The 21,413-nt window shown below is 36.4% G+C and overlaps 1 protein-coding gene across 29 annotated transcripts in view; it reads right to left on the reverse strand.

Moving 5' to 3' along the window:
- CCDC171 (coiled-coil domain containing 171) overlaps positions 1 to 21,413 on the reverse strand; it is a 158,139-nt gene that overhangs the window by 11,230 nt on the left and 125,496 nt on the right. For 8 of the 29 annotated variants that reach the window (XR_015281013.1, XR_015281021.1, XR_015281022.1 and 5 more), the window contains 4 exons: positions 11,016 to 11,166; positions 10,499 to 10,564; positions 10,099 to 10,148; positions 9,071 to 9,818 (listed from right to left, as the gene is read on the reverse strand). The exons of 1 other annotated variant lie outside the window; for it this stretch is intronic. Coding sequence is in view for 13 of the 28 variants with exons in the window: in XM_086869233.1 (XP_086725359.1) it covers positions 1,629 to 1,642; positions 11,016 to 11,166 (165 nt within the window). In the remaining 15 variants the exon portion in view is untranslated. Of the gene's footprint in view, positions 1 to 518; positions 618 to 1,580; positions 1,643 to 9,070; positions 9,819 to 10,098; positions 10,149 to 10,498; positions 10,565 to 11,015; positions 11,167 to 15,501; positions 15,552 to 21,413 lie in introns of those variants that run through there. 20 more of the 29 variants (XR_015281025.1, XM_086869229.1, XM_086869232.1 and 17 more) reach the window with 11 other exon arrangements.

Here is a 21,413-nt window from a genome sequence, read left to right on the forward strand (position 1 = left end):
CAAGCCAGCAGGAAAACAATCTGATTTCATAAGTTCTAGAAAGGCACAAAATAGACTGTTGTAGTGTGCAGCTACTCTTTTTTACCACACTCACTATCTCACTTTGGCCTGAAGAGGATCCACCCTCCCCTGTGTGGACTAGTGAGGTTAGTTCTGACAGTAAAAATCTGCTGGGGGACCTAGGATAGAGACAATATTCAACCTTATACCCCATGACCTTCCCCCCAGTCTGTGCACCAGAAGCAGAAACTAAAAGGAGACAGAGCATCAGAGACAGTTGTCTCCTGTGGAGGGAAGGTTGACTGCTATCTGGCACCGAATGATCTACTGGTGGGGCCATGACTGCCTCTCTGCCATCCAGAGGGAAACACAAACCTCTTAACATGAGATTTTCCTTTACAAAAGCTAAAATGTGTGTGTGTGTGCATATATGTGTATTTTTTTGTTAAATTATTATTCTTCTTAGTGAATGCATGTAATATTAGTCATGCTACATTAAAAGTGCATGCTGCACATACCTGTGTTTCTGAGGCTAGCTGAGAAAGAGACAGGCTCCTGGCAACACTGCCCTAGGTCATACTCTAATCTTCTTTTTCCCCTGCGATCTAAGCTGTGAGCTAGTAGTATAAAGTAAACAAGAACAGCAAAAAGACAAAAACTGTCTTTCTATTATCTATTATCCCGATCAAGTGAACTGCAACCCACAGGGTGCATCTATACATCTTGCACTCTTTATCAGAGTTAATATCTGAAGATCAGCACTGAATTTTCTCCTTATAAACAGTGCTTTACATACTCAGCTTGAAACATAAAACCAAACAGGTGTGAAAACAAAAAAATAATTATTCACAACAGTATAACTTGTAGGATCTAAATTTAAAATGTCAAAAAAAACCCCAGGAAGATGACAGACTGGATTGCATGGATTCACTCACCATTTAAGCATCTATGCTAGACTCATTCAGGCACAGCTATGCTTTAATCCCCTCCAAAAATTTCTCAGCAAATTCAGAGTTTCAGAACAAACAGACATTCCCTTTATGTTTAACCCACAGTTTAGCAGGGAATAATAGAAGCTTCCTGGCTCTCTTTCTTGAAATAACTTCTTCAAAAGGGGGGAGGAAGCACCTTCTGGCCTGAGTAAAAGTCCTTGAGCCTGGAAAGAAGTGAATTTGTCTGCCTTTGTAGAGAATATTCCTTTTCTTCTATAAAGACAGTAAAATTGTATCCTTGGCTCTGTTCTTTTGTAAAAACTTTTTCCCAAGGTTAAATGTCCTGGTCTATAATATCCAGTTCTCGAAATAACAGCCTGTCTAGCACTCCCAATACTTTCATTTCTACTGCAGCATTAACAATATATGTAATAATATATGAATGCTTCTTTCAATTTGATGTCCTGGAAATATTCCTATGATAGGTGTGGGAAGAAGGCAAAAGAAACAGCAGTGTGTAGCCAACAGCAAGCAAATGTATGTGGCTGATGAATAAAACTCATTTTGCATTACCAATGAAATACATTTCAAAAGACTAGTGCAAAGGTGTCTAATAAGGAAAAAGCCATCACATGGTTGTCTCCTGACTTACATCTGCCCTTCACAGCAACTGGGGCATTTCTGAAACCTTCTTTTTCAGGAAACGCCACCTAGTATTTGCAAAGAAAACAGAAGATTAGCTCATTCCAGTATTTCTCCTTTGTAAACTAACAAAATAAAATGTAGGCATCCACTGCCTTGCTCTCCACTAATCTGCTGCAGGCAGAGAATGAATGCATGATGATTTTTTACAGGACAAACTTGAATCTGCACTTTAGACTTGCTTCCTTACTCAAATCATTAGTTTCTCGAAATCCATTTCCAATTAGTTGCTCCTGAAGGTACAATTGTTGCACTGGTCTGCATTTAGGGTAAGAGATGAATACAGCTTTAGCTTCCAAGTGTCTTGTTTTCAGTCCTGGGAACTGAGGATCCTTGTTTGTGAGCTGGTAGTTCCAGTACCTCACTAGAAACACATTTCTAATGCCATAGAAATGCAAACCATGAAGAAAAAAAGGGAAAGGAGATTACCTTCCTGAAAACACGACCCTCCTCTTTTTTCTGACTTAGCCAATGACTTGAAAGATTTGTTTTGTGCCTAACAGCGGAACAAACCTGCGGTCATTTAGGAACTTCATGGTTTCCATTAAACCACACAGCATGGACACTTGGAATTTCATAGCAACAGTGAAGTGAGAATGTAAATCTTACTTTTCCAAAGTACTGACCTCTGCTGAGAGTTAACACCCACACACATTCTCGCACATTCCTTAGCCAATTCATGTCATTAAGGAGAGCTGAAGAACAGACCAACAACAAAAAAACAAAACAAAACGAAGCAAAACAAAAAAAAATCCCACAAAACCCAAACAAACTCCACTTAAGCCTCTTTCTTAAGCACTTGAAAGTAAAATGCTACAAGTGGAAATGTAATGTTTAAATGCAGCACTCCTTCTGTCCATTTACACTGTTTACAGCATTAACCCTGCAACTGAAAAACTGAATTATTGGAAACCACCCAATTATCCAAACATTTACCTCTCTGCAGGTGTAAATACATGGGCCTAATAAGCCTTCCCACTGTGAAAGCAGTTACTTAAATTATATTAAAATATTAAAAACTATTTAATGAGCTTTTTTCCCCTAAAGTAAATTGAGTGTGTGCCTTAACCTGCTTCAGGCAAAGGAAGTTTCAAACATATTGGTTTTGAAACTAGCCATTATTTCCCATGTTGCAAAAATGGCAATTTTATTTCCCAACAGCAAATGAAACTGTCAGGAAAATTTAGATGCAATAAAATTGGGTGGCTAAACCAACATGCTGGATTTGGAATAAAACTGAATTAAAGGAATTAAAATTAAGCATTATGTCAGTCAAACTTTAGAAAAAACTATTTGAAATGGGGGAGGGGGATATGTTGGGGTACGGGGTTTTTGCAAAAGTTAGGTTTTGGACTTGGTGGGGTCCACCCATAACTACCCATTTTATGTCCATCAACTGTGTCACATTTGAAATTTGCGCAATGAAAAATATTTTGCATAAAATGTGTTGCTTCTGGCAACATTTCTGCCTAAATAAAAAGTTGTCAGGCAGTGTGTGACTTTAGTGGTACAGAGTTTTAAAATGGTGGCTTCAGTCCAAGGCTAGCTAATAACGGCTGACATGCACTGGAATCTTGAGGCCTAAATCAACATTGTTTTCACAGCTGTAATTAAGCCACCTAATCAGAAGCACATTTTGACGGGACAGTTTCTGGAAGCCAGACATTACAATTTCTTATGCCTGGAGCGCAGTGGCTCATGAGAGGTCCTCATTTAATTTCAGGTTTAAAAAAAAAAAAAAAGGCTGTAAAATGAAAAGAGTATAAAAAAAAGCAGTGTATGGCTGTTGAAATGAAGCAGGCCTATGTGTTCATGCCTTGACCAACCCTGCATCCCACCCTCCTTTGGCCCTCTGCCGAGTCCCCAGCTCTCAAGTGGCAGCTACACACAGTGAGATTAAGGGCTTCTGCCAAAGTCAACAGATGAGCTGGTCTGAACTGGCTCTCTGTGTGTTCTGATTGTAAATTGTGCTGGTGATGATTAGAGAACTCTAACACAGGATGTCAACTCTTAAAGCTGTCCAGAGAAAATATTTTTTCTTTTTTTTTTAGTTCAGGAAATTTTTTTAAACTTCTTTTGTGGCTTGGTACATAGTGTTGTGTCTATAACTTTCAGATGACTCAAACATGAATTCACACAAATCAAGCAACTATATTATTAAAAAAATACACTGTTACTTGCTCTCATTGGCACACTTCCCTCATTTAGGAATGTTTATATAGCAGTGCTGCTGCAGAATGCAACTCTCTGATTAGTACAATACAGCACTCTTGTGTTTCTTACACCTGCCAAATGGAAGACAGCCCCAAAATTCAGACTATCAACTATGTTTGTTGTATAATCATCAGTCTGAGATGTTGTCCTACCTGCTTCAACAGTATACTGTCTTGCTTTTTTCTTGAGCACAGCTACATTGGTAACTTTAACATAAACTTTCAACCCCAGAGGCCACTGTAAAACTATCAATATGAAGGCACCAGTCACTGGGGTCTGATTACATTTGGTTCTGCACTTTAATTACATATGGATTCTATTAACTGAAACTTTTGCCTTATAGGCAACATTTTAATCAAATTACTATAATTTTCAAATATGTTACAACAGTCTGACAAGTTTAAAGTTCACATACCTAAAATATTGAGTATAAAAAAAAATTTTGCATAGAAAAGGAAGCATTCTTAACAAAATAGCAAATGTTGTTGAAATGTTACCCTAAGTTGCAGAATGTGATTTATAATACAGGTTGTTGTTGTTGTTGTTGTTGTTGTTAGTAGTAGTAGTAGTAGAATTAGTATTACTCTAAACTCTGACATTTATATAGTTTGGTTACAACTATTATTTGTGTAAGCAATATCTCATGACCAAGTGATCATTTGCATTAGGATATGTGCATTCCTTGGCTACGCAGTAGCAAGTGATGCTCAATTTCTTAAAGACAGGAAAGAAATTCAAATATTTCAGTAAAAACGTAATTTCAGGGAGATATTACTGCTTGGTGGATTCAGTCTTACAGAGAGACATTAAACTTAGTAAATCTTTATTAATAGAGTTTCTATTTTCACTTGTCTGTTATTTCCACATTTTCACGTCTACTACTATCTCAATCCTTGGGAAATTTTCCTTGTGGGCCTGTCAGATTTTTCTTTATTTACTATCACTTCAGGAACATTCACATGTTCCACAGCAACTATATGATTACTGAGGTCCATATTTACTGAATTCTATCTTGTCACTAGAGGACATGAAGTATAGAGTGAGAAACTTAAGAGAAAGGTACAAGAGAAAAACACTCTCAGAACATCTGCGTCTTGTTTCGGGAAACCAAACCTTATTTTCACAAACAGTCATTGAAAAAGTTCTCAGAAGACTTTCCCTTGGGAACAAATCAGCCCCGAGAGCCTGAAATTCTCTCAGGTTCAGAAAATCATGTCCACACTGCCTAAGACTATTTCCAGGAAAACACATCAAGACAGAGAGTAACAATAAAAATAGCAAGTCTAATTACTTTGTGCAAGGCAACTTAAGAACTAGTATTCCAAATTTTCACAAAGGAAATTCAAATGTGCGTAAGACTACATGAGGTAGTGAAAAAGCCAAGCAGAGTCTGTTGGGTTTGCACAGCCTGGTTTTTGGTAGCAGGGGGGCCATGCAGGTGAATTATGTGAGAAGCTGCTGAAGCTTCCACCATGTCTGGCAGAGCCAATCTTTGATGGCTCTGAAGGTGGACATGCTGCTGACCAAAACTGGGCCAATGAGTGAGGCTGGTAATGCCTCTGTGGTAATGTACTTAAGAAGAAAATCAAAACAGAGTGGGATGCAGTTTTTTTCCTAGCCTAGAGAAGAGGAGGAGGTGAGAAGATGTGAGGGAAAACAACATGGAGACACCAAGGTTAGTGGAGAAGGAGGGGAGGAGATGTTCCAGGTGCCAGAGGCACAATTCCTATGCAGGCCATGCTGAGACCATGGTGAAGCAGCTGTGCCCTGCAGCCCTTTGGGGTCCTTGGGGATGCAGAGATCCACCCACAGCCCATGGGGGAGGTGCCCATGCCAGAGTGGGTGGAGGCCTGGAGGAGGCTGTGATCCAGTGGGAGACCCATGGAGAAAGAGGGCCCTGCTGCCAGGGTGGAGCAGCCTGTCCTTGGAGGGCTGCACCCCATGGAAGAGCAACCCACACCACAGCAGTTCTGGGAGGACTGTGTGTCTGTGGGAGGGACTCACATTGCAGCAGGTTTGATGGGTCTGATGCTCGTGAGATTGGAGCCACGTTGGAGAAGTTAATGGAGAACCTTCTCCCGTGGGAGGGACCCCACGGCCTCACAGGGGAAGGACTTCTCTCCCTGAGCAGTGGAAGATGTTGGGTGACAAACTGAACAAAACCCCCATGCCCTGTCTCCCTGTGCTGTCAGTGGGAATAAGGAAGGGGTAGGAGGAAGAAAATGTGTTTTTAAGGGCTTATTTTACTTGTCATTATCGTCTTGTGACTCTGTCAATAATAAATTCATGTTTTACCTTTAAGTTGAGCCTGTTCTGCCCTGGAAGTGTTTTCTCACAGTCTTTATCTCTATTCATGAAGCCTTCATTAAGTTTTTCTCTCCTCTGCTCAGCTGTGGTAGGGGAGGGTGAATGAGTGACTTTCATGAGTGCGTGGCATTGGGCCAGTGTCAAACCAAAACACAGAGTTTTCTTTCAAGAGTTACCTGCTTCTTGCAACACCTGGGAAGAATTCCTTCAGTTATATCAGAGATATGGCTCTGGCCCATGAAAGACACTCTCTGACACTTAATATGACACCAATAAAAGCCTTTCCCTTATGCAGCAAGAGAACAAGCAAATAGGTAGGATTTTTTCTTTCTAGTTCCATCTTCATAATCTAAATTTAGGACAATGCATCCCTGTTAGATGCAGGTCTTTGCCATAGAACACAGATTTAACTGGTGACAAGGAAACAAAGTATATGGGGGAAAAGACATGTAAAACCACTACCCTGATCAGCCTGGTTAAGTAGGAAAAAAAATGTCAGGGAAACAGTTAACTAATTGATTTAAATATTTCTTTTCTCTCTACCCCCTGTGAATGGGGCTCTTGTAGTTCTTGAGAACTGAGAACTACTCCTTTGAGTAGGGAGAAAAGTGTACATCTTGCTTAATGCAGTTTTTCAACTCAGAAGTATGAGACCATATGTCAATCACTAGGATCCCATGAACAAACACCTAATTTTCATTAAATATATGTTCATTGAAACATCATTCTACTTGCTTCTCTCCCCTCAACAAAACCCATAATTTCTGTATTTTGAATACTTTAAGTGATATCACGACATCTCCAGACAAAGGACAGACACAGACACAATTGTGGAGAAAAAGATATTACACAAAGTCACATAAACCAATGGGTGACTTGACTTCACCTCAGCTAGGAGAAGCATCAAAAGACAACAATTGTTTTCACACTTAGCGAATTCTGTTACATTTACAAACCTTTTTACTTCACCCCCCTCATCCATCCGAGACTCACTTTCTCCCCTTTTCAAATTAAATTGTCCTTTTGGGTTCCCCAATTTCCATTTCAACAGTACACACAAAGCTCTTCTGTCTTCATAATATTTAGAAATTACTGTATTTTCCTCTTCATTTTTTATTCACCTTTGATTCTGAGGTGAAAACAGAAAAAGGATTATCACCAGATCAGTGCACATACAGGTTCACAGAAGCACCTGACAAGAAGCACTTGTCATAACAAACAAAAGTGGCTTTTTTTGTTTGCCAGAACTGATACCAGATTATTTTACATTCTTAAACTTCTGACAGCAGTACTGACATTGTGTATAAAATCTTACGGCTAGAAGCTACAAGACGACTTTCTGAAAATATTTTATAATTAACTGAATTCTGTTCACTGTTCATCCTGTGTGTCCAGTTACACTGGAAAACAGTGTCACTGCATCCACACCCTGCAACACCGCACTTGCAGCAAAAACCCCTTGGACACCATGGGTTCACATACTTGCCATGTGACTAAATATGATGACACATTGCCCTGCAGCACCCACAAAGACACTGCTTATGACCATAGTACTGCACAATAGAGCACTTCTAAGCTCTCAGTTCAAGGTCTACTTATTACTGCAACTCTGAACAAATGAGCAAGTATAACAATAAACTAATGTATCTGAAGAAGAATAAAAATTAATAAAAGCAGCAGAATTTGGGACAGTCCAGTTCATCATGTTTGTATTACCGGATGTTGCTGAACAAGAAATAGGCAGCAAGGATTATTACAAAATGTTGATAGTTTCCTAATAGAAGTAAAAAAATAATATTACATTTTATAACTGTAGGAGAAATTTAAGAAGCAGTTGGTAAAGAATAAAAAAAAATAAAGAAGTTAAAAAAACCCCAAACCAGCCAACCAGGAACTCTCCCAACCTCTCAACTCTCACAACAGAAAAGAGGTAAGGAATAGAGAACAATAGGAAGGGGGGTGGAGGGGAAAGTGGGGGGAGCAGAAAGAAGGAAAGAAGAAGAAATTAAGACAGGTAGAAAACCTAAGTTGGTTTTCAGACATACTGAATTTTAAAGAGTTGCAAGAATTAAAAATGCGAAGGATCATTCTCTCCACAGAGTAAGAATCATCAGAGACAAGTATGACAGATAGATAGCTGGGCATTAATGAAGACTACAGAGACATTCTGCCACTGACTTCACTTCTCCCCACATAATTCTCTTCTCTATAAGCAGTGTTTCCAGTGTTCAGCTCATCTCTGTCCATCATAATCATATCCCTTCCTGCTCCTCTCTGTTGGCATTAGCATGACCATGTATAGCAATCTCAGAATCTAAACTCTATTGACTAGAAGGATAGTGCTTGGACTAGAAGTAGACTGGAGGATGGAGATGTCAATTCAGAATCTGAGATAAAAGATGAGGAGTTAGAATCACCAATTTTGCCTCATGGCATCAGTTTTGTTTTTACAATTATTAGCGAAACCCAAAGAAGCAAAAGAGAGAAGTGGGGTGAATAGAAAGAAAGGTTACATAGTTATGAACTTACAGTAGGAACAGGTCAATTAAGAAAGCAATACCATCTAAACATGGAAAAATACCACTACTGATGAATGGCTGAAATTTGCATGCAATGGGATGTTCGCAGAGCAGGATCGTTAAGAAACTAGCATAAAAGACATCAAGAACAGCCACAACACAGTGAGATAAAACCCAATTATATAAGATAAGAGTCCACACATGATACACAACTGGGAGACTTCAAAAATGTATTTCAGCATTGAGCAGTAGTTTTTGTTCAGGAAGCACAAATGTAAGTCATATGAAGGCCTCCAACTGATGTAGTACAGTGCCATTTTTATCACCTCCATGTAAAGTTTTGTCTGCAATGGCTATAAAATTGAAGACAGTGAATTAAAACTAACAAAGCTTGTCTAATTTCAGAACCAAATTGATTTTTATTCATTTAAAATAAGCAAAAAAAAAAACTGTTTTATTTTTTTTTTCCTAGAGAAAGCAATTTAGTCCAGAACTACTTTCTCAAAATCAAACCAGAACAGTAGCAACTAGAATGTTAAAATCTAAATAATGCTGCAAAGCTTGATACCTGAAGTTATTAAAATTCATGCTTAATACAACTTTTACACATATTAGGGAAAAAAATTAAAGAAAACCCAAGTACTACAAAATATATCTTAATCATTTTTTCATGGCAACTTGAGACTCTCATTCTGAATGTTTTCACGTTTACATTAAAATTTTAAAACACTTGATATTAATGCTTAGACCTAGGTTCAAATTAAACTGCATCTAAAGGAAGAACTACTGTTCTCCCCAAAGGGCTAAGAGACCCCTCCACAATGCAAACAGTATCATCTTTACATTGACACTGCACTCAGATACAAACTACTTTAAAAACACAGCATTTAATCACAAACATTGGAGGGCTGATTTTCACTGTAACGTATCAGGCCACTACATAGCCCTTAACAGACAGGACTAGCACAATCTTTGCTAAAAGCTCTCTCAATCCAAATGAAAGGAAACCTTTCTGCAAGTTTGGCAGACTTCCCAATCTTTAGTAAATATGTGGTCATCTTGATTTAAATAACAAAAACAATCATAACAGGCAAAGAAGCAGTCCAATTACATCGGGCACAGGCTCAACAGGACACACGTAAACCTAGCAGAAGACATCAAAAGAGTCTGGTTGGAGGAGGAAAAAAGCAATTTCAGTGAAATAATTTCATTTCTTAGAAAGGTTGTGTAATCACAAATAGAACAAAGTTTTCATTCAACAATTGTCATCTCAAGATGTTACAACTCAAATTCAACACTGATTAATATAGTTTATATTCACACTAATTTCCCATTGTGCTGTTAGAAGCAGAAGAAATCAATGTAATTCTGTTGGAAACAACCAAAGCCAAAGCCACAGTAACAGCCTTTGAATATATGCTTACTTGTGTGTTTATGTCATTTGCATTGTGATAGCTCTCTTCTTACAGATCTTCTGTTTCAAAAAGAAAGACAAACAGTACTCATTTTCTTTATGGTCATTTACTACACAAGACAAAAGAAAAGACAGCAGGAAGGGAAGAAGAACAACACCAACAGCAACCACCACCACCAATAAAACAAACTCCCAAGCTTTCTCTTTTATCCTCTGTGGAAAAGTAAGAAGAGACGGAAGAGAAATACCCTGCGCCTGTATGCAAGTTGCACATTCTACAAAGTCTCATTCTAGAGATACTTGGCTACATATTTATCAGAGTTTATGTGTCTGGCCTCTTGCCTGTGTGACACAAATAAATCTGCATTTAGTAATTCCCCTAGAGAGAGATCTCAAATCTGAAGACTCACCTTGTTACCCTTAAACAAATCCAAGTACCTTTGTGGGCAACAATATTTTTAGATCAGAAATTATTCCTGAAATTGAATTTTAACCTTGTAAGTTTAGTGAGAAATATTATTCATAACCACAATTGTCTAAAAATAATTCAGATCTCCTAAGAAACACTTTGTTTATGTGAAACTTAAAACATTCTGGTTTAACATACAACATCTCTAGATGTATAATTCTTCAGGTCTGAAGTTCAACTATTATTGTACTTGTAAAATGAAAAAAATCACAATGTATACTTTTCCAGCAGCAATGAACAGGTCCTTTTAGAAAATATGGTAGTAAAAACTAAACCCTGTCTTAACTTTTATCATTCCTTTTCTCTTCAGAAGAAGTTTCTGTTGATACTGTTTTTATTGCTCCATTATATTTATAGATAAATCTTGTATTTCCCTACAGAAACTATACGGCATGAAGGGAGATGCTGGGTAAGAAACCACATTCAAATGACAAAAATTATTTGAAAAGCAGACTTACCATCTGTAAGGTCACTTTCATGAAGACTAGCTGTATGGAACTTGGACTTTAGGGATGCAATGTGAAGCTGAAGAGATTCTGTTTCTCTCACTAATACTTCAACTCTGGAAACTGCAAGTTGGTAGACTTCCATGAAACTTTGAATCACAGGCTTTAAAAAGTAAAGTAAATCATCAGTGCCAGACAAGCTATACTTAAAATGCCAAGTAGCATACATCATTACAAAAGATCTAATTTTTATTCATTGGAAAAATCAAATAGAAGTTGTAAACCAGGCACTTAGTTTGTAAGTCAAGACTTAACCAAAGGTCTAACATAAGATTTTGTACTTCTTCAAAAATCTGAAATACTGATAGCATCGAGGAAAAGCAAATGACTGTGCACCCCAATTACAAAGTGAGCTGTTTACAAGCATGTAGTACTGCATTTAACAGCTGACACTTATTTAACTACAAAACTCAGTGCACATTCAGTTTATGTTTATAAAGAATCACTACACAATTTTAGGTGAATTTCCGTACTTTCAAGATGAGTCCTCCCACTTCATGATAAGAAAACTAATTTGTCAGAAACAAAAGAAATATGGTAAAGCTACAGATCTCTGGCAGTAAATAATCAGACTACAATATAGGTGGAAAATATAATTGTTTTCATGTATATAAGAATGCATGTAAGAATGTCCCAGTTGTGCAGTATCAATCAGACTGACAATAAAATTAGCAGCACAAGAGAACAAATGATTTGATATTAGTGGTAACTTCATATATATCCTAAACAGTCTAACATCTTTAAGATTATTGGTCTTCTTTACAATGGGTTAATGACATTTTATAAGTTACAGTTTTCCCATTTGAAACAAGCTGTAGCAAGTTGCAACCGTAAGAATATATTACAGATAATATGAAATTGGCATTCTGAATATGTCTGTAGAAGACCTATGAACTTAGTACCACAAACAGGCATTCACTAAGATTTTAACAGTTTTCCTTTCTTTGTCTTCAAATGCACTGCTACTTTTCAGAATAAAGGTAACATCACTGAAATCAATCAGGTTATTTTATTGTGAAGTACAGAAAACTGCCATGGCAAGCCAACACCAACATATTGTTTCTTATCAGAAAAAATATCCAAAATGTTTTAAATACTATGGTGCTAACCCAAATAGTATATTCACATAGCTCTGCAAGCCTGCCACTGTCAGGTCTAATCCTACTTTTAAATTTTTTTTTATTTCACATTCAACACAACTAAAATGCTGCATCTATTCAGAAACAATACCAATCAGGAACGGGAATATATCTCATACTCCACATAATACTGCCTGAGAGTCTTCAAATGGCAACAGCCCACATGTTAAAATTGAGACATATTGAAATAGGACTACTACCTGGGCCTGTGACCCATAAACAAGGATTATACAATTAAATAAAAAGCTGTGTCTCAAATCTCACAGAAAAAAATCCTCATGTGTTCATTTAACTTCACATGATATTTAAAGGTTTCACCAAACTAGAATTTAAAGAGACATTTCCTTAACTTCTTCCTTTTACCTCTGCTACTACAAAACTAGTGAAGACACTAGATCTACAGCTTTATCCTACACCTCCACAGGCACTCTTAAGTCCATGCAGTTATCTGAAAGAGAGTTTTCTAATTCCTTGCTGACTTACTCAGATATTTAATTTGTTCTCTCATTTAATGAATTTGAAAACTTTAAATCTAGGAGAAATTCATTTTCACACACAGCAATTTTTTAATAATAATTTAGATTTCTTTTTAGTCCAGAAGAAAGTAGTTCTGAATGTGAAAGGTGATATTTATGCACCCACACGTACACATTCCGTCTAGTAAATCCCAACTCTCTAGCAAAGAGTAACAGTTAGTTCAGGTCTCACTTGCTCAGGAACAGGTTAGGACAAACATTATTTTTGGGTCTTCCAGGGAGTGGCATGAGCATGAAGAATACTTATTCTAAATTACATCTGAGGAAAGGCAAATATATTGGGTTTTGAGATGTGCCACTGGAAGGCACAAATGATTTTAAGAAACTTTTGTCAGTCAGAGATTGAATGATGCATCTGTTTTCAACAATACAAAATTTCCACTTACTGGAAAGCCTGATACTTAATGAAACTACATAGAACCTGGCCACTTGCAAGTTATAATATCTGTCATCTAATTATTAAATGCATCAGTAAAGAAGTTCAGAACGTCAGTTTAGATCCCTGTTTGAACATTACAGATACAAATATATCTCCAGCTCTGGAAACTGTTCTGTGATCAAGAAAACCAGTTGACAGAATTTCCCAGAATGCAAATCTAGCTCTGCAGAAATTTTCACTCCAGCTTTCTTTTGTTTTAAAGCACACATAGCAGGAAGTTGTATATATAGTTTTTAAGTATATATAACAAAAAAATGTTTCAGCAACACTCATGATTATTTTTTATAACATAAAATTTGGCATTTATACACATCTGTATGGCAAGCACTTCTCGTTTTGAACGTGCTGGTAATAGTGTGACAATAAAACTGTGAGCAGACCATAAAACAATAAAAATTTGTATTCAGTTACACACAAAGTGTTTCAAGAATGCTCACCAGAAAATCACTTATGTTCAGAAAGGCAAGATGTAGTGATCCCCAAATCTTACAGGAATAAATATTACTGCAACTCATTTTGAAAGTCTAAAACATTTTTAGACAGATGAGTGTTGTAGGAAAGTTAGTGGGGAGCAGACTTAATCAAGGAGGTCACAGAAACAGTGGAGTTGAAGAATACTGATTTTAAACATTACTGGCTCTAGGTGTTCCTCCCTGCTTTTTCAAGGGGCTTGGACCAAAGGACCATCAGAGGTCCCTTCCAACCTCAACCAAATTCAGTGGTTATAAATTCATCCTGGGGATGGAACACAATGCAGTCGTTGAAATTTACCTAGGACTCTCAATTTTAAGAGCATAAATTGTAATTGCTCCTCATTATTCAAAAACAAAAAGAAGAAACAATCAGATGCTGAACTTTTTTTTAGAGCAATCTCTTTCTTTTCACTCCACACAATGCTTTAATGTATAGAGGATGTCACTATTATTTATGACATCAACATCCTACAACACATACTACTGATATGGTAGAAGCAAATGGTAGGAGTGCTTTTAATCCAAAAGCATCTGTGAGGAGACCCCTGTTCCAGCACTAAGACAAGACACAAGAAGCTTCATGAAAACTTCAGATGCATGAATTCCCAGATAACTTGCTACAAGTCACAAGATAAAACTATATTCAAACAGTTGGCTTGTAAAAAGGATGCTTTTAGGCTGAAGTTGTTGGACTAGGAAGAAAATGTGCAAGAGTACCGCAATTCTGTTTTCAAATAGAACTTTCAATGTACAGATTATTTTAAGCCTAAATATTTCTAACAATCTCTTTTTATTACAGCTTTTGACAATTTAAAACAGTATCCTTATCTAGAAATTCCCTAAGAGCACTTTAACAGTCTTTGAGTGCAAAATCAAAATATTTTAAATATCATGGTGTTACTCATGTCGTAAGAGAACTAGGCATTTTGAACTTTAGATCTTTATTCAATTATAAAAATGGCCTCTGACGATTTGGAGTGGAAGAAGGCTTTTATGACCTGTATGCATAAAAGTATTGGCTTTGGCTACAGGTCGGTGAAGATGAGAAACCAAAGTTGAGAGTAAAAATGAAATTAATTAAATTCATGTTGTTTATAAACCAAAAATTGTGAACATCAGTGCAAAAGAGCAACATTTAAGCCTTGCTTTCTTTCTCCATATTAATCTTTAAAAGCACTGAGAACACTTAAGCTTAGGACAGTTCTCCAGGGAACATGTAAACCCATTTTTGAATAACCAATCATTATCTAGTTCAGTACATAATTTATATAACCAGTAATTTTCAGGTGGATAGTGCTATACATGCTGTTAAACTGCATTTGCATGTATTTATTCCTGTAAATCTACAAGACTGAAAGACTTCAATCTGCTGGAGTACTTTAAATAAAGTGCAAAATGGCTAAAACTGACAAATTACATAACAATCAAGAAAGTGGAAACACAAAAAGAAAATCAATCTTTTAAAAAAATTAATTTATGAAATTCAAAGGTTATTCAAACCTCAGTGCTCATTGAAGTTATAGTAGAAACATACAAGAAATACACATATCAGCAATGCAAATTAGCAGAAAACCTCCCAACGAAGTGTTAATGCATTTATCATACATTATAAAAAAGGCCTTTTAAACTCCCACTTTAAACACTATACATATTGTCTCCTTTGTTCTTAGTGTTTGGCCATTGAGAACACAGTTTAAAAAAATTATTTGGATTATGAGTTACAAACTGTAGTGAATGAAAATTTCCATATGAAGTTTTACACTATTCTAAAGTTACAAATAAAATACCAAATTATTAAAAAACAGTTTGTTTATGTTTGTATCAATGCTATTACATTATCTCAGGACTTACTTGCCCTGCTGCTATCATAGGACTGCATTTCATGTTTGGAAGGAACAAACCTAAAGGAAGGAGACCTCATGGTGAAATGATGCTTAATAAAAGGTGCCAAAAAGACTAACAGCCTGACAACATAAGCATTGACTTTGTAACATCCGATGAAGCAGTCAGAGTAAGAACACCATCTACTTTATACAACATACTTTAAAAACCAAAGATGTACAGAAAAGTTGAAACTCATGTTTGACTGCTCGGTTCTTCCTTCAGGAATTCTTCAGCTAAACACAGTGCTAGCATGTAGCAAATTACCCCAGGACTACAATACAAAAAGATAAAAAAGAGCAAGAGAAGGAATAATGAATGAACTTCAGAAGAATGCAAGATTTAACACTGGCAAACTAAATTAGCAAACTGCTTACATGAGAATCTGAAAAGACTGAGAATTTCATTTATGGTACAGAGTTTGGCTGAAGTGGAATTCAGGCAAGAGCAGCTGGTGTGAAAGCAAAAGTCCATGGAATGAAGTTCCATATGCCTGTCATTACTGCCTTGCTTTCAACAGACATAAATAAGACTCATTAAAATGAGTCCAGAAAACAAAACATACATCAATTACTTTTTGTTTTCATAAACAAGATTTCAGGATAATTATTGTATCTTTAAAGAGCTATATTTGGAGAAGTAATTATTACAGTGATTTTCCCCCATACATCTTAGAACACTTGAAAACCCATCCTGGCTGCCTTGACCCACAGTCCAAAATGTCTAGTGGCATCAGTGAAGGATATAAATACAGCAGCTTCCCTGGCATGGGGGAAAAAACCTCAAGGGAAACAGTATTCAGCAAAATTGCACTTTTGCAGCTGTTTGGCACTTCTTTAATGATCTATTCTCCTTGTATCTCATTTCAACACTAAACTTTTTGTTCAGTTCCATTCAAGCATGGCATGCACAATTTAAAGGTGCCAAAAAGCAGGTCAGTTTTGTTACAACTTTTTTTTTCCCCCAACGAAAGCTGACTCGGTGCCACACACGGGGCCTAACTCTATCCCCTTCGCTTCAATAACAATTACTTTACCCTGTAGGTCTCAGCAGATAGCCCAAGGGAATGAAGCTCTAAATAAAAGGCTAGATTCTCTGCAAGAGGTAATGACATGACTTCCTACAAGAAAATTGAAAAGGGAGCATTGAAATTGACAGCGATGGAAAAGAAAGTGCTTCTTCTGGAAACCACAGTGGATGGGCGTAACAATTGCCATGAAAATTATTACAAAGTGTAAGACTTTTAGAAATTACCTCAATCTTTTAGAAACTGATAAATTAGGACAAATGTGTTTAGTTGGTATGACTAGGCAGAAAGCATCCTGAGAATTTTATAGCAAACGAGCTAGCTACCTGCAGCCGTGACTATTTAGAAATAACTCTGGACTATGCAACAAAATTGTCAATTAACAAAATTAAGTAAATACAGTTTTTTATAGTCCAGTGATGTTTATATACAAAGAAAGACCATTCTCACTGTCTATTGCACAAAGCCAAGCACAGTTGAATGCAAAACGTAAAGGAGAAACAATTCCTGTCCCAAAGAATGTGTAGCTTAAGCTAAAAATGGGGAAAATGTTACCAATGCATTGTATTCTTCCCATCCTCTTACATAGTCTTGATTCAAAGTAAATATTTAAGTTTGTGAGGAAGGGTTAGAATTTTTAAGTGGTTTTAGTGAGAAAGAAATGGAAATGTAAATAAGTTTCAGGCTGGTACCCTGTCTTCTTTCCAGTGTGTATCAGGGTTTTTTTTTCAGAGTATATTCTAGACAGTGATGAAAGAGAGCAGGATAGTCCCTGACACTGCTATAAAGACTACATTTAAGTGAGTTTGATGTGAAAATCTACCAAATGCAAGCATAATGCATTACCACAGATGAGAAGAACCAGACAGCAGCAGTCTTACTACAAAACATGATAGCATTCCATTACACATTCAGTCTTGAGGAGAAAGAAGAGACTAAAAATTATCATCAAAATTCAGTAGAAAAAGACAAGTGAAATACAAGTTGTCTGAATCTTGATGATATTGCCTTTGGTCTATTGAAGTGACATCTGGAACCAGGAAAAACGTATAACTGTTGAAGTATGGAATTCTGTTTTCCACAACCAAATATCTATTAGTAAAACAAATTTTAAAAAGCAGTATTTCTCATTTCCTCATTCCTTAAAATGACATACTATTCCTTATATCTAATATATGGATATCTTATATAAACAAAACAATTTTTATAGATCAATGTTACCTAAACACTAAGTCTGAATTGCCTAAAATCTATTGATTTACTATAGGTGAATGTGTAGGAGAACGATTTAAGGAGGGGAGATAAGCAGATATTAATCTATCAGATTACTAACTAGAAAAATCTAAAGTAGCTTCACATGGCTTGTGAGATAAATGTGAGATCTGAAAATCTCTTCTCTTTGAAATGCTGTCCACAAACTGCCCAACATAAGTAACTAATTTAACTATTTGCCAACATAGTAACTTACTGAAAATCAGAATATTATTTTTCATTGATTTAAAAAGTGCTCACTTAACTAAGACCAGTTTACATTACTTTTAGGAAAGAAATATGCTTTACTTGTGAAAAAAATACTGACTTAGTTTTAACCACTGTAGAAAAAGTCTGTCGCTGACTCCAAGAGAAAAATAATGATCACCCCACAAAATCTGGGCTCAGTATAGACATTTCCTTAAATATTTTGACTAGAGCTTGAAGTGGTATAGATTTTTCTCTTCCAGCCACAAGAAGCAGCTTTTTAATTGCATATTAAAACATTTTCAAACTGAAGTAAATATTTTTCATATGGATAGAAGGAGGAAATGTCCACTTTTTATTTTCCACGCAAAAAAGGGAGCATACTCTATGCTCTAGTTGCCATTTACTAGGAGAGATGAAGGTCTCTTCTGGCAGGTTTAGTTAATATGACAAATGCAATTGTGTGGCTCACGCATTAATACTCACTACTGAAACCTAATCCTGGTATCAGATTTTAGGTGAATACTTAAGTCTAAAGAGCCTAGGGGCTAGAAAATTGTGCAAAGTTTTGTGAAACACCTGCTTAATTTCTTCTGTTTTTCTTAAGAATGCTCATGGTAGCAATTCAATTCAATTCAACATAAGTATTTAATCTTACATAAAGAAATATTTTGTTGTTTTTCAAAGAAATTCTGAAGTATACCTGCTTGGTTGGATCACAAATTAATTTTTTCACTTTGGCTTCCAATTAATTACAGAAATTCATGATGCCAGTACAGGAAAAAGCAATAGTCAATTTCTCTAGAGAATGTAATTATCAAGAAAAGTTGAACTGCATTCCTCAAATTCATTGCTACACCCTTAATCTAATGTTAACTGTCACAAATAGGATGGACAGGTGTCTTCCCTTCATTCTGCCTAAACTCAGATGTTAATAAAATAACTAATTTATTCTACAAATTCTTAAACAACATTAAAAAAACCCCAACAACATGCAAATGATTAGATTTTTAATCAGACTTGCATTTATGCTATGAAAATGTTTTATTAGAAATTTCAGTGACAACAGCTTTTGTTCCAAAATATGAGGAGGAAATTTAAAGAACACAGTACACCCAATACCAAATCTCACAATGACCACATACATTAGCATCCCCCTTTCCAAACTAAATGTCTGACGGAAGTGGCATCGTCACTGAGCTTGACAATTTGCTATCCTTAAAGATTACTATAATATTAATATTTTTTTCACAGAGTTTGCTTTTAACCACCATAATCTGAGGAAGAACAAATAAAAAGATTCCTATCATCTCTGAATATTTAGTTCTACAAAAATGGATTTACAGCTGAAGAAAACTCTTGGTGGGAAAAAGCGATTGTGTTTGTCTTTTTGGCATTTGTCATATGAGATATTAGCTCAGATCAGAAAGGTATAAACACCAAACAACACAAGCTAAAAACTGGTGGATGAGTAAGACTCCCCTGTACTGAAGTCTGGCCTCTTCTGTGCAAGAGGTCAAGAAGCTAAGTGAGAGAGCTGTTCACTTGGAACAAAAGGTTGAAAAAGTTGTGTAATGCATCTGGTCCAGGTAGCTGGACAGGCAAGCTAGAGATTGAGATGCAATGTGAGCTCTGGGTGGGAGCCTGAGGCAAGAGGCTGTGAAGTGCCAAACTTCAGGATAACTAGGGGCATGAATATGGGTGACAGCAGCCAGGTGAATGGACACTGATAGACACATCAGGAGCTGGGAATTGCCTACCTTTTGGATCATAACTGAAAGGCCTAAATTAAGTTAGTCCATCCTAACTTAAAAAGAGAAAAGAGAGTAATATTTTTCAAACTACTTTTCATGTTAATTCATTACTATTTCTGTTATCCATTTTTCAGAGTTGGACCACAACTTGCAGTTAGGTAATTTTTGAGTAATTGTGCCTATGAATGTTGGTAACATAGAAATCATTTCAATAGCTTACAAACTCTAGAAACTACAGATGATTTCTACTGTTTTCACCTTCAATAGCTTACAAACTTTAGAAAGTATGGATGCTTTCTACTGTTTTCACCTTCTTGTAGTTCAGAAACAAGGAAAGCAACCTGAAAAGAAACTTCAGCTGGCATGTCCAAGAATGAAAGGTGATTATGACAGTCAGTGCCAAAATATGACTATATAAAGAAAGGTAAACTGGATATACTCATTAACATTTTAATAATAAATTAAAGAGTAGAAGCCATTTCCAAAAAAAACCTAAAAACAGTTTTTCAGAAAGCTCGTAGTTAAACTGCAGAAGACCTTTCCAGAAGCCATGTGAAAATGCTTACCTTTACATGGGTTCAAAGAACATAAGAAAATAAATGGGTGTTGAACATAAAAAATATTATTTTTTCTTCAGAAGATCTGTCAATTTAAATGGTGAAGGCTGGGAAAAATTCTGGAGACATTTTAGCATTGTTTCTTTTTCCCTGCCCAGTCTGTTTTTAAGCAGGAACAAACAGTTTACTGCTATTCTATGTGCCCTCTAGGCATTAGATGCTTATTCAGTCCCACAGTCTATTTCTCAAAGGAGTAAAATTTGCAGCAAGTCTCATGTGGAATAAGGCAGAAAAAATCAAGCATCTAGGATAGTGACCTTCACCAAGGTACAGGCAAACATAACATTTTGACATGTAGGAGAATCTCTGCTCAAAACCCAGTCCTGTGGTCTATGCAAGCATGTGTAAAAACTTAAGAATTTAAACTTCAACTTGTGATTTTTCACTTGTACAATATTAACCAAAAAACAAAAATATTTGAGATTGGAAAACTGCATGGAGAGAAAGTCTGGCACTATACACGGTGGCAATGGCAGGAGGCTTTGCTCTCTAATCTCTCCTTTTAGTTTTTGTCAATTAAGATGAGGCAGAAAGAGGGGGATACCACTAGGTGCTGGTACTGGAAAAGAACAATCTGCCTCTTAACAGAGAGAAATCAGAACTAAAATACAGTCTTCAGGCATTAAATGTACATTGTAAGTTTCCCCACACAGGTGGAAGAGATTATTCTTCCCTCCTGATCTTTAGTTTAGAACTGATCTTTTATCAAAAAAGATCCTGATGTTGCGAGGAAGCTCAAGTTCTATCAAAGTTCCAGGAGGATAAACAAATTTTTGTCATTCCATGGATATTATCTTCTTAAAAGCCACAGATCCAATCCTTTGCAGGTATACTTGCTAACATGCATGCTACGTACCCTTATTATTCAGGTTTATAGAATAGTTCCACATTCATCTTATTTCCATTAGTTAGAGCACTCTCCAGCTGTCTTCATTCTCTCCTCACCCCCTAATTTCTTACCATCTTTTTGCATTTAACAGGGGGAGATCAAAAATGAGAGAAGAGACCATAATGAACAATTGAATA

The sequence above is a fragment of the Cyanistes caeruleus genome, chromosome Z, assembly GCF_971803275.1.
Source record: "Cyanistes caeruleus chromosome Z, bCyaCae1.hap1.1, whole genome shotgun sequence".
NCBI classification, from domain to species: Eukaryota; Metazoa; Chordata; class Aves; order Passeriformes; family Paridae; genus Cyanistes; species Cyanistes caeruleus.